Raw genomic sequence first — 13843 nt, 5'->3', positions numbered from 1 at the left:
TTCTGTATCTCACCCCAAGATCTGGCCCTTCAATTCTCTGTGAGCTCACACCAATAGATGATCCTTACTTGCCAAATATGTTAGAGCTTGTACCTCCTACTCCTGGGCTTCACGCCATCTGTTGGGGCTTCAGACCAGGGTAACGAGTAGGAACGGAAAATCTTCCAGATTCACAATAGCAAATTTTATGAATAGACATTTCTGCTTGAGAATATACCAACATTACGTACTTCGCAGTTCTGTTCCTATAAATACTTTGCACCTGTTCATGGATTATTTCATTCTAAAATATTTTGTCGAATGTGTATCAACCAAATTAAGAACAAAGGCTTTCATGTCAGCAGTAACAACAGTAACAAAATTACTTCCCCTCCCATGCAATATTATCATTGGCCCGTAACCATCATGCGCTCACCACGTTGCAGGCACGACATCATTCAATTCTGATAACAACCCCATGAAGTAGGCACCATAATTAGACACATTTTACAGATGAGAAAGCCGAAGCTTGGACAGCTGTAGTAACGAGCCCAAACTCACACACACAAACTGCGGCAAAGCTGGTTTCCAAAACCAGAAAATGCAACAACTCATCCAATCTTCCCTCAACCTCCTTCTTTCACTTCTTTTAAGTTCAAACATGATTTCATCTGTGAGCTGTTCTGCCCCTCCCTCCCCTCTTTGACTCTTCTAAAATTCTTGTCTAGTCGATACAACGATAAAACTGTGAAGAGAGTTAATTACTGGTTGCTATTATTGTAGTGAACCTGGATTGGGTCTGGTGTCCAGCACCTTCAGGAAACAGTACTAAATTCTCCTCAGGGGAATCACCCTTTACTCTCAGTCATGGGATTCAAGTCTATCTAACTTCCCCCTGGCTCCAGAGTTGAGTGCATGACTCAGCCCTGGCCAGTCCAGACATTGCATTCCCCTGTCCACAGCGACTGGCTCAGGGATGTGCCCCTGGTCCAACCACATTCAGGGAGATGTGATCTGGGAGTCTTGCATCTGTTGAGAGAGAGACTTTCATTCCTTTCTGCTGGACTTGACTTCAGAGCATGCAAGTCTAGAGCTGCTGGCAGCTGCGTTGACCCCACATGGAACCTAACATGAGGGAGGGCAGGGCCAATCTATGGAGAGGCTGTATGCTATGGACTGAATTGTGCTGCTTCAAAATTCATATATTGAAGCCCTAATCCCCAATATTATGGTATTTGGAAATGGGGCCTCTGGGAGATAATTAGCTTTAGATGAGGTCATGAGGGTGGGGTCCTCATGATGGGATTAGTGCCCTTGTAAGAGGAGACACCAGAGAGCTTTCTTGCTCTCTCTCTCTCCATCACATGAGGACACAGTGAGAAGCCACATCTGCAAGCCAAGAGGAGAGCTCTCGCCAGAAAACGAACCCAGCCGGGTCTTAATCTTGGATTTTCCAACCACCAGACCTGTGACAAAATAAATTTTTATTGTTTAAGCCATCCAGTCTAGGGTGTTTTGTTATGGCAGCCCAAGCTATCGTACCCTGGGTCCTTGTTACATTCGCTGTGATCCAGCTATGCCTGAATCCATAAACCCCCTGAAATTTCCATTATGTGAGACAAAAAGCAAATCCCTTTTTCTTTTCACTTAAACCATCTTGGATTCATTGCCAGAAGTTCTTCCCTCCTGCAGAGCCTGTAAGCTCCTCAGGAGGAAGGCTCTGCGCAACTCGTGATGGAAGGAGCCATACAGCCTCTACCGCTTTTGGCAAGAATAGAAGCCTGTTCATCATCTTCAGAAAGGACCCCGAAGGGCACAAGTCATTACCCATGGATACTTTCTAGTTTACCATGTAAATCCTCCTCCACAATACAGCCAACTGCAATTTTATGTTTGACCATTTTATGCCAGCTATGTGCAGGCGATATCCATACTGACCAAATAAGATATATGCAATCTCCTGTGCCTTAGAGTTCAGCATCTCCTCTAACAAGCCGTGCCTGGCTAAGTTAAGTATTTCTTTCTCCTCTAATTTTTCTCTATATTTCTATCACCATGCTTCCACATCATCTCAATCTTTCTAGCCAGACTACGAGTTCCACGAAGGCAGGAGCTGTGTCTTGTTCATCTCTGTATCCCCAACACCTAGATGATACCAGGCACATAGATGCCACTCCATAATTGTCCAATTAGTGGATGTATGAAAGAATAACTTCATCTTTAACTGTCTTTCCAGTGGAGAAAATAAAATTGCATCACCACACAATAGTTAGTTGTGTATTAGTTAGGGAACAGTCTAAAGCGCTATAACAAAAAGACCCAAACTTCGGGTGACTTAAACAAGATAGAAGTTTATGTCTCTGTCACGTAACAGCCCTAAAGGGAGCGGTTCAAGGCTAATGAGGTCGTCTGGCCATCTCTAACATATGGTTGCCTTTCTTGGGTCAAAAGTGGACTCTTGATCCTCCATCTCATCCTTCTCACAGCCAGTGGGAAACAAGGGAGAATATGCTCGTCCCTTTGAACAGCACGGCACAGAGGTGGTGCCCTTGCTTCTGCTCGTGTTCACAGTCACATGGCCGGCTAGCTGCAGGGGAGGCTCAAACATGTAGCCCCTGACTGGACAGCCATGTGCCTGATTCAAACTACTGTTGGGATTTCTGTTGTTAAAATAAGGAGAAAATGAACACTGTTGGTCATACTATGTAAGGATTTAGGCCAAGTGTATAGAATTTCTAAAATAACTTAAGGAAAGTCTGGGAACTTTTCTCCATCACTAAGCCCCTTCATTGTAGAGTAGCCCTGAGCCTAGTTTGTCTGCCCTCGTCGCTACGACCACCCCAAGCCCTGCTCTATACAGGCCTAGGGTCCTGTCTTGCTTTTGCCATTTGTCTCAGAAACCAGAGTTCCCCTAAAAATTCCAATCCCACAGCTGGGTTCCAAAAAGCTATTTTCAATACCTAGAGAAGCATTGTAATGTTGAGGTTGAGCACCTCAGTTCCACAGGTAGACGTGAGTGTATCGTTGTCTATCTGTGTGACTTTTGGCAAATTACATAATCTCTGTGCCTCAGTGTCCTCATCCGAAAAGCGGCAACAGTGATGTTATTTGTAAGGTTGTTGTATCAACTCATTTTAATTCTCACCTGTGAAGTTTGGCATAGGGTCTTGCATACAATAAGCCCTCAGTAAATGTTAATTGTTGCTTTTACTTCCGGTTCAAACATGCTCAGACAGTGAGTGCTGGCCTGGACCTCTCTGCGTTCTCGCTTCCAATTGCTTCTACATCACCAAACAGGGTCCTGGGACGCCTGGCTGGCCACCTGGGCACTGCCCGCCTACGGAGGCTGCTGCTAATTATCTTCCTGAACAGTGCTCTGTGCCTCGAACTTCAACCTGTCAGCAAATATTGGGTCCATCTGCAACCCGTGTTCCCGCCTGGCCCACTTCATCCTGACACTGGACTAATCTTAGACCCGACAGGTGTTTGAAAAATGAGAAGGACCTGTAAACGTAGCAAAAGCATAACAAATACTTTGACGAGAAGCGAGGCCTATTAATTCAGTCTCCTTGGGAGAATTTCAATCACAGAAACAGCACACATTTGAAAAAAAGAGAGAACTCTTTAGAGCAACTGATAATAAAATCTCCAAGAATGAAATGCAAATAGAAGCTGCCAGCACTGCAAATACTTTGCACTCCTTGATCAAGAGTTCAGGCTAGTTACTACTTCATTGTCTGCAGAAGGAAATCACAGGAAAAGAGCTTCAACTGCTCTCTCAGTGCAATGTTCATGACAAATCTGAATTATATAATTCCTCCCCTTTTTCTTATTCTCTCTTAGTGCCACTCACCTCCTATCCTCTGCCTTAATTATGAATTATGAATTAAGAAATTATGAATTTCTCCCAAATCAAGATTTGGGAGAAAAACATTATCTGATTCCATGGGCATAAGGAAGGCTCTCTTCTCCCCTTGGTGCATTGATTACGAACTGAAGATAATGATTAAAAACTCCACTTTCACATTCAATAGTTCTTCGTTACTATCAGGATATTAATTTATTAATCAGTTGCAAATGTCAGATGCGCAATTCAAACCCTCTTAAGCAAGGTTGAAAAACAATTGGGGTGGTGGGATTTATTGACTCGTGACTGAAAAGTTAATGAGTGTAAGTTTTAGACGTGGCTGGATCAAACACTCAAAGGATACGTGAATCTCTCTCTTTTCCTTCCTCTGCTCCACGGTTTTCTGTGTTGGCTTCATTCTCAGGTAGACCTTCCTCCTCCCATCACTTACTTCCACGATGACCACCTAGTCAGGGCCTTCATCCGCTCAAATTTGTCTCCCGAATGGGCCCCTGACCCATCACTATGGCTAGAGAGGTGGAATGCTCTAGACCCGGGCTGTCTGATAGAACTTTTTGCAATGATGGAAGTGTTCTGTACCTGTGCTGTCCAATCGGCGGAAGCCACTAGCCACGTGTGGGCACTGAGCACTGGAAATGCGGCAAATGCAGCTGAGGATGAGAAAATTAAATTTTATTTAATATTAATTCATTTAAATTAAAATAGCCACATGTGGATATTGGCCACCATAGTGGACACAGCATCTCTAAGAGGTCAGGCATGGGGTACATGCCTACTCTAACCACAGGGAATGAAAAAAAGAAAGAAAGATAAAGATGCTAATACCAGAAGAAAGGGAAATGGCTGCTGGGGACGCAAAGACAATGCAGGGTTTCTGGTTTGCACACTTGGATGGATAGTGAGGCCATTCACAGGGACAGAAACACCGGCAGGTGACCAGACCTGAGGGAGCAGAGCACAAATTTAGGACAGTACTGGCGCAAATGGGAGCCACCTGCGAGGAGATGTCAGTTAGAGAAGTGGTCTGGACCTCCAAGAAGGCTGCACTAGAGGCAGAAATTTGGAGGCAATGTATACGGCTGGACACTGTCTACCACTGTTTATGGAGTGGCGGCAGGATGAGACTACCTAGGGAGAAAAGACTGAGTGAGAGGAGAAGGCAGTCAGGGTCAGCAGCGAGGAGCCTCAATATTTAATGGTGTAGTAGAGGAGAAGCAGCTTGAAAAGCAGGGTGAGAGGCCACAGGAATAGGAAGGAATCCAGGAGAATGTGGTACAACCAGAGCCACGAGAAGAGAAGGGATCTAGAAGCAAGGAGTGGTCGACAGTGCCAGACGCCGCTAAATCAACTCAGACAAGGGCTGAAAATGTGCACTGGGTTTAATGACAAGGAAGCCAGTTTAATGACAGTGGAGGCCCTTTGCAAAACCTGTTTTCATGGACTGACCGAGGCAGAAGCCAATAGTGAATGGGTTGAAGAGTAAGATAGGAAAGAATGGAGAAAGCCAGTATCAACAATTCTTTCCAGAATTTTAGCTGAGGGGAGGGAGAGAGTTGAGGAGGAGCTGCGAGAATATAAGAAACCAACAAGTGTTGAGGTTTTTTATGAGAGAGACATAACCATTTTCAGATCAAGGCTTCATCCCACCTTTTCCCAAGATAGCAGTATTTTAAGGGCACAACTAATCCATTCAATGATTTAGGGGGAAAAGTCCATGAAGAGGCTTGAACTTTGTAAGCGATTTGCTTGATTAATGTCCACTTGGGATGGACAGAATTTCTCAGGAGGCCCCCGAGACTGTGGCACACTCAAGAAGGTATCTTCCTCAAGAAGATAAAGGAAGAAAATTTTAAAATACATTTTGGTTAAAGACTCTGCCTCCCAGAACAGAAAGAGATAATAAAGGGAAACGGGAACTTTTTCTTGGGTGGGTGGTGAGAGCAATCAACAGAATAAAAATTACGAGGGAGGCTTCAAAGAAAGGGAATAAAGTCGAAGCTCGTGGTTATAAAAGGAAAATGTCGGCCCAGGTTAAGGATGTAATTAAAGATGCCTATGAAAGCTGCAAAAGAAGCTCAGTAACGGGCCCCAAGTTGTCACCCTAGAGTAAGAAAACCCATCAGCTTTGGGTGGTTCTTAGAACTTCTAGGGGACAGGGGAAGAGCTTGAAGGCTGTAAATTGGGGGTACACAATGTATCTTTCACAAGTGTGAACTCTATGTGCTTTCAGAAAAGATCGTTCTAGTCAGCACTGTGGAAGGACACATCATTAGCAATTCTTTACGTGACTATAATCCATTCGAGACACAGGGAACACCACTGCAATCATATTTTTAAAGACTAATAAGAGTAGGCTTATATACCACAAAATTCACCCATTTTAAGTGTACAAATGAATGATTTCTAATAAACTTATCAATTTGTGCAACCATCACCATAATCCAGTTTTCAAACATTTTAAATCACCCCAACTATGCCATTTATAGTCAATCCCCATTGCCACCCCCAGCTCTAGGCAACCACTAATCTACTTTCTATCTCTATAGACTTGCCTTTTCTGGACACGTCATATAAGTAGAAGCATATGAAATGTAGTCTTTTGTGTCTGCTTCTTTCACTTAGCATGTTTTTGAGGTTCATTCATGTTGTGCATGTATCAATATTTCACTCCTTTTTATTGTTGAATAGTGTTCCATTGTATGGATAGACTCCATTTTTTCTATCCAGTCACCAGCTGATGGGCATTCGGTTGTTTCCACTGTTTGGCTATTACGAATAATGTTGCCATGAGCATTCACATTCAAGTATTTGTGTGAATACATATTTTCATTTCTCTTGGGTAGATATCTAGGAGAGGAGTTATGAGAGTCATATGGTAAATTTAGGTTTAGCTTTTTAAAAAATTGCCAACTGTTTTCCAAAGTGGCTCTACCATAGTAGTATTTCAAGGGTATCGATTGTGCAATGTGTTGGTATATGCTGATGAAGACAGTTTCTACTCACAAGCAGCACATGGTCTAATAGGGGAGAAAATTATAGATAAAATTACAGACAAATGGAGTCACTTCCTGATAGTACCTAAAAAGTACGGTCTGTCTGGGTTCTATACAATTAGGATTGTCTGAAGTGGAAAAAGAGAAAGCTATGGGCTTCTTCCTTTCAAACATTTATTGAGCACCTGATATGTTTCTGAAAGAAATCAGAGATGAATAAATATGGTCTTGTTTTAGGGATTTAGTTAAGCTGTATGGAACAGAAAATCTCACATGACTAGGGCTTAAATAGAGGGTTGTTTTTCTCTCATATAACTAGAAACCTAGAGGCAAGCAGTTCAGGGCTTCAACTGCCTCTCTGTAAAGTCATCAGGGAATCAGGCCCTTTCCAGGTTTGGGCTCCATTCATAGGATCCGGCCCTTGTCCTCAGACTTACAAAATAGTGGATAGAGCTCCAGCCTTCATGTCATCATTCCAGGCAGCAAAAGGGAAAAACAGTCAAGAGCAAAAGAGTTTGTGCTAGCTGAGTCTGCTAGTGGGGTTAGTTAAGTCACCACCCTGGAAGTCCCACCCAAGACTTACATCCCATTGGCCAGAATTGTGTCATGTTGTCTGCAAGGGAGGCTGGGAAATGAGTCTTCTAGGTGGGCATGCTGTTTTCCCCAGGAAATCAGGAGTCCATTGGTGAGGAAGAAGGGGAGAATAGGTATGGGGTGGGCAACCGGCAGTGCTGCCTTCCTGGGGTAAATTATCAAGCGAAGGAAGGAGTACACCCAGAGACACCTGGCACACAGCAGGTGTTCTGAATGCCTTAGTTTGGAGCCTCTCCCCTAAAGCTGAACCTGTGACAGGGACTTGGGAGCAGGTAACTTATTTGGGATATGATCCAGGAAACAGGCGTGCGGGAGAAGGAAGAATGAGATGAATGAGAAGGAAAAGACACTTTATCAAGGTTGCTGCTGCAGGCGATGAGGGCTCAGTGTCCCAGGACATCTGGGCAGCATACAAGGCATCTCAGCTTGTTCACCTGAACGACAGGAGGCTGGAGAACGTACCCATTGGCTCTAGCTCTCCTGAGTTGAGGGTTGCTCCAGGTGGTGTTCACTCCTCCTCACTTCCAAATCGAACTTGATCAGTCTAGGAGGGCCACCACCTCACCTCTACATCAGGGGAGATCCTGGGGCACAATGTGGGTGGAGCCCTGGACAGGGGACCCGACAGAGCGACTTGAAACTGAGCTCGCAGGGAACTGTCCAGCAAGAGGAGGCTGAAATCAGAGGTGGGCTGGAGGTGGGGACACGGGCATCAGGGGCATCTCCTCCTCCGAAACAATTAGGATTAATGATAAAATTGAATCATTGTTCCTAATATGACCTCTGGCCAATGCTGTCCCTTTTAGTGGCATGGGATGTGACTTCCAATTATGTAACATTCTACATGTTGTGAGAGCGGGGACAGAGTGCTGAACTCTGGTTTGTCCAGGTGGGGGGAGTGGTTGAAGGAAGAATAAACTAGTGCATGAAATTCAAGGAAAGCTGTAGAAAATAGTTCACTTTTGAGCTGGGTCTTGAAGGCTAAGAGGAATATTCCAGGCACAAACTTGAGGAAGAGCTTTTTGGGCAGGGAGAATAACAGGTGGATTATCTCTTAGGTCCGAATCTCCTTGTTTGCACTTTATCATAACAGACTCAAGACAGGCAGCCCCACATGTGCCCACAACACATGGGAACACTGACGGAGACTGGAGTGTCTTGCAATTGTTATTAATAAAGCCAATTCATTCACAGAAGATTCAATTAAAAAGTAATGCAGCTGTGCGACTCCCGCAGGAAAGCGGGGAGCAGCGTTTAGAGAAGACTAAATCAACGCTCATTAGCAATGAGGGTACCTCTGAGGATGCGGGTTTGAAGTGCCAGGTCCCATCTGCTCACTCTGAAGGATGCACATAATCAGAGGATGGAAGCAGGGAAAGATGGTCCTTGCTCAGCCCGTGCCAAGCACAGAGCGGAGAAAGACCAAGCAGATAATGAACGGTCCCTGCCTTATAACCTAGCTTTGCAGGTAAGACCAGTGCCCCTGAAACCAGAGACCAAGACAGTCTAAATACACATCTGGATGTGACTCTGAGGGTGAGGAGGAGAAGCCCCTAAAAGGATTAAGATTTTTTTTTCCCAACCTGGAAGATGGGTAGCTTAACATCAGAAATTAAGTTGCTCTGTTGAAAATAAATTGAAGTGGTATTTCTCATGCCCCTCAGTTCATAGACTGAGATCCATACCAAGGTGCATTTTTTTATTTTAGTAGAAACTGCCAAATGATGAAACTATTCACAAACACTAGGAGTGCATGAGAGTATTCTTCTCTCAATATTCTCTCCTGAATTTGAGATCTTTTTATTTCTTGTCAATCTAACTGGAAAAATGGTATCAAAGTCTCGCTTTGATTTGCATTTCCCTGAGTCCCCAGAAGGTTGAACATCTTTTCCTATGTTTCTTAGCCATTTGCATTTCCTCTTCAGAGAATTTCTATTCATATCTTTTGCCCAACTCTCTAAGAGGTAAGTCATGTTTTCTTACTAATGTGAAAGTATTCTTTGTATGTAAGAGATAGTAACCTTTGCCTGTGGCAAATGTTTTCTTCCTGTTTGTCTTTTGACTTTGCTCATGGTGCTTTTTTCCATGCTAAATTTTGGATTGCCCATCTTTTTAAGATCTCTCCCCGCCAAAGTTTTATAAATATTTTAAATTTTCTTCTATTTTCTTATGCATATTTTGTCTATGTTATACACACACACACACTCACAAAGTTGTATGACAGATGGATCATTAATCCATTCGGAATTGGTGTGTGTGCATGTGTGTGTGTGTATAGGAAAAAGGGGACTCAGTGTTTCCAGAGTTTATATGATCCCTGTGTGCAGCATCAACCCTGACACGAACCAAGGATTAAAGTGAACTGCTACGTTCTACCTTTTACATTTTCCAGCTCAAATGGCTTCTCCATCCTCCCTGTTACTTAAGAAAGAAATGGAGGTGTTCCCTGACTGTTCCCTTTCCCACAGTCCCATACCCAACCACTCTCCATGAGCTCCTCAGTGTCACCCCCAAGTCCAATCTCCATGATCCTACCTCCTAACTACCTCTGTCCACTCCTCCCACGGCCCCACAGCTGCCTCCTTGCTTCAGGCCACCGTCTTTGCAGCCCTGGTCTCCTGGGCTCCTGGCTCATCCCCTCCCAATCCAGTCTCCCCTCTGCAACCAGGAATCTTTCTAAACTACAGACCCCATCTCATCCCTGCCCTGTCTAAAACCCTTCTTTCCACAGCCCCCCACTGCCTTCAGGAAGCAGTCCAAGCTCCCACATATGGTTGATACCGTCCTACAGGACCCAGGCACTTCTCGCTTTTTTAAAAAAGAAAACCTTTACAGCCTCATTTCTCAAATTGTATCACCCAGCTCCAAGCTCCGGCCAGAGCAAACTACTTTCAGTTCCTCAAAAACACCAAGCTTCCTTTCCAGTAGATCTCAGCCCTCCTATGCCCAGCTCACCTGCCGAAAATTGAAAACACACTGGCCCAGGTCCTGCCCCTGGCGATTCCGATTCAGGAGGTCAGGTAGGATCCCAGCACCCACATTCTGCGGATGATTCCCACGGCCAGCGGGGAGAACCACTGCTTTTTGCCTCCAGGTGTGAGCATGCTTTTCCCTCTGCCTAGAATCCTCGTCTAACCCTTCAACCCCAGCCCCCACCTCACCACTGGATATTGCCTCTTCTTCCTTGAGGTCAAATGTTAGATGCTCCAGGAGGACCTGGAACTTTCCTTGACCATCCAATTTATGGCCCCTCCCCATGTTACCCCAGCCCCCTGACCTTCCCTTGAATCAAAGCATTCATCACACTGTAATATAATTGCCTGATTTCTCGTTCCCACCCCAGACTCTGAGTTTAGGGGAAACAGGGATGGCATGTCTTTCTTGCTCACCACTATATTCCTGCACCAAGCAGAGACCTAACACATACTAGGTGCCCAATAAATGTTTGCTACCAAATGAATGAATGAATGGATGGATGAATGGATGCCTGCAGCAGTTTCTATGAGCAAAAAAAACTGCTCAGCCAAGCCAGCGAACAGAATGAGCAGTCTGGCCTGCAGAGGGCACCAGCCTGCTTTTTAATCTCCCTGCCCGAGCCCTGGGAGCCGGTACCTGCTGTCAGTCAGAGAGGCGCCGGATGCTCAGTGGTCATTTCGCTGCGCTGAAGATTAAGTAGGAGTTGTTTGCCTCCAGCCAATGTATAAAACTGAGTGTTCACCCCTCACTTCTAACCACGGGTAGCACATCCCCTGTCTTGCTATGAAAACAGCTATAACTGTAGCAACTAGTGGCAAGTTTTCTATTCTCGGGTGGGGATGTGAGAGGAGATAAGAGGGAGTGAGAAGGAAGACAGCTGATAAGAAAATCTGTGAAACTACTCGTCCTGGAGAAGCAGAGGAAACTTCTCTGAATGTCTCCAAGATGCCTTTCTCTCTCTCCCTCTCTCTCCATCCTTTTATTCTGGTGGAGAATAAAATCTAAGTAAAGACTGGACAAGCATCCAAAACAAGTATCCGGAGGGAGATTTTCTTTCCTGTACGCAGCAGCAGCATCCTCTGGACTCTGCTGGAGCCCCAGTTCAGATCAGCCCTTCTGTTAGCAATGAATGCCTCGTGCTGTCTGCTCTCTGCTCAACCCACACTGCCCAACGCCTCAGAGCACCTGGCAGCCCCTTCCTTCAGCAACCAGAGCAGCAGCGGGTTCTGTGAGCAGGTCTTCATCAAGCCCGAGGTCTTCCTGGCACTGGGCATTGTCAGCCTGATGGAAAACATCCTGGTCATCCTGGCTGTGGTCAAGAACGGCAACCTGCACTCGCCCATGTACTTCTTCCTCTGCAGCCTGGCAGTGGCCGACATGCTGGTGAGCGTGTCCAACGCCCTGGAGACCATCATGATCGCCATCATCAACAGCGACTACCTGACCTTCGAGGACCAGTTCATCCAGCACATGGACAACCTCTTCGACTCCATGATCTGCATCTCCCTGGTGGCCTCCATCTGCAGCCTCTTGTCCATCGCCGTGGACAGGTACGTCACCATCTTCTACGCGCTCCGCTACCACAGCATCATGACTGTGAGGAAGGCCCTCGCCTTGATCGTGGCCATCTGGGTGAGCTGCGGCATCTGTGGCGTGGTGTTCATCGTCTACTCTGAGAGCAAGATGGTCATCGTGTGTCTCATCACCATGTTCTTTGCCATGCTGCTCCTCATGGGCACTCTCTACGTGCACATGTTCCTCTTTGCGCGGCTGCACGTCAAGCGCATCGCGGCGCTGCCACCTGCCAATGGGGTGGCCCCTCAGCAGCACTCGTGCATGAAGGGGGCTGTCACCATTACCATCCTGCTGGGGGTATTCATCTTCTGCTGGGCCCCCTTCTTCCTCCACCTCGTCCTCATCATAACCTGCCCCACCAACCCCTACTGCATCTGCTACACCGCCCACTTCAACACCTACCTGGTCCTCATCATGTGCAACTCCATCATCGACCCCCTCATTTACGCCTTTCGCAGCCTGGAACTCCGCAACACCTTTAAGGAGATTCTTTGCAGCTGCAATGGCATAAACTTGGGATAGGATGCCAGGACAGGGAAATGGCAATCGGTCTGGTTACTTTTGACCCTCCATCCAGCCAAAGTATTTAGAAAGAAGAAGAAGGGGGAAAAAAATACTTAGAAGACATAAAAATGTGTTAACAGCCATGATTGTACGTCTTTTGTTTTTAAGCTTGCAAAGCCTTTTGAAAGGGAAAATTGGTGTGTAACAGGCTCTCTGAAAGGATTCCAATGTGAGTAAGTCACAAACTCTGATTTCCCAAATAGCCACTGGGAGAAATCAGTGAGGGCTGCTCTGGGTGCTGCCTGCATTTATTTCCATACGCCCAGGGTTTGTAATGCTTGCCTGCCTGCTCTCCTGTTTCCTGTCCACGTCTTCATGCCTCAGGTCAGACCAGACTGAAGGATTCTCCTTAACAGTAGGTGGTTCGAATCTCCCCCAAGCAAACCTGTTACAGCTACCAACCTCCAACTGCCAGCTGCTCTGATGGCTTTGCCCTTGCTTCATAAGAGACTGAGTTTCCCTTCTATTACGCACAGTAAAACAGTTTCCTAAGAACAATGAACTCTGTGAAAGCAGCAGTGCTATGCTGTTTGCCCGGCTTCTCACCCCCACACCCCTCCCCAGTGTCCCTCCGAAAAATAGCATGGGAATGTAACCCACTCCTGTTTTTACTGTTGTTGTTAGGTTTTTATGCATTAAATCTAAAATAGCCTTCAAAATTCTAATGAAAGAGAGATAAAGTGCTTTGGAAAATCACAACAGAACTGTGTACAAAGTATTTTGATACCTTGCTATTTTAAAGCATAAATTTCCGTATTTTAAAAAAAGTCTTTTTCTTATTATTCCCTTTCTGTCTTTAAAACAAGAGAGGGAATCATGGGTGGGAGGGCATGTGTCTCAAGAAAATGCTTTGCTGTCGTTTCAGAGAGTTTGAGAGATTGTGGTACTGCATGTGGCTTTCTTGGAAGCTGTTTTTGCTCATTGTAACTGTGTCTCTATCACATGATTTTCTGAATGTTATTTATAAAAGACAATGTTTTGGGTTCACTGCTCTTTTTGCTGGACATGGTGTTAAAGTTGGGATGACCGTGTTATCACCGTCTGTACCTTATCCAGTAAAGCGATTGATTTCTGTGAGCATAGGGCGAGATTTGCCGACTAGCGCTGGCTGTGGCTATGTGCTGCGTGTATCCATCAGACCCTGTCCTGCCCTAGATAACTTCAGGTTGTTCTTTCTGGCTGTGCTCACATCCCCCACTTGTTAATTCTTATATTATGCTGTGTCTTTAGTGTACGATCGTGTATTTTTCTTGTGCTGGAATATATTGGGGGGCGTTTTTTGTACTTGAAGATA

The 13843-nt window shown here is 45.4% G+C and overlaps 1 protein-coding gene across 1 annotated transcript; it reads left to right on the top strand.

Moving 5' to 3' along the window:
- The first annotated feature begins 11435 nt into the window (after window positions 1-11435).
- On the top strand, window positions 11436-12507 carry MC3R (melanocortin 3 receptor). Its single transcript, XM_058562099.1, has one exon. The coding sequence runs from the start codon at window positions 11536-11538 to the stop codon at window positions 12505-12507; it is 972 nt and encodes a 323-aa protein (XP_058418082.1). The 5' UTR covers window positions 11436-11535.
- Window positions 12508-13843: the final 1336 nt, after the last annotated feature.

The sequence above is a fragment of the Diceros bicornis genome, chromosome 19, assembly GCF_020826845.1.
Source record: "Diceros bicornis minor isolate mBicDic1 chromosome 19, mDicBic1.mat.cur, whole genome shotgun sequence".
Classification (NCBI taxonomy): Eukaryota; Metazoa; Chordata; class Mammalia; order Perissodactyla; family Rhinocerotidae; genus Diceros; species Diceros bicornis.
Note: the sequence above shows the minus strand (reverse complement) of the source record. Positions and strands in the feature narration are given on the sequence as shown.

Excerpts from the sequence above, each read along its gene's own strand:
- MC3R (XM_058562099.1), top strand. The coding sequence starts at position 11,536 with ATGAATGCCTCGTGCTGTCTGCTCTCTGCTCAACCCACACTGCCCAAC.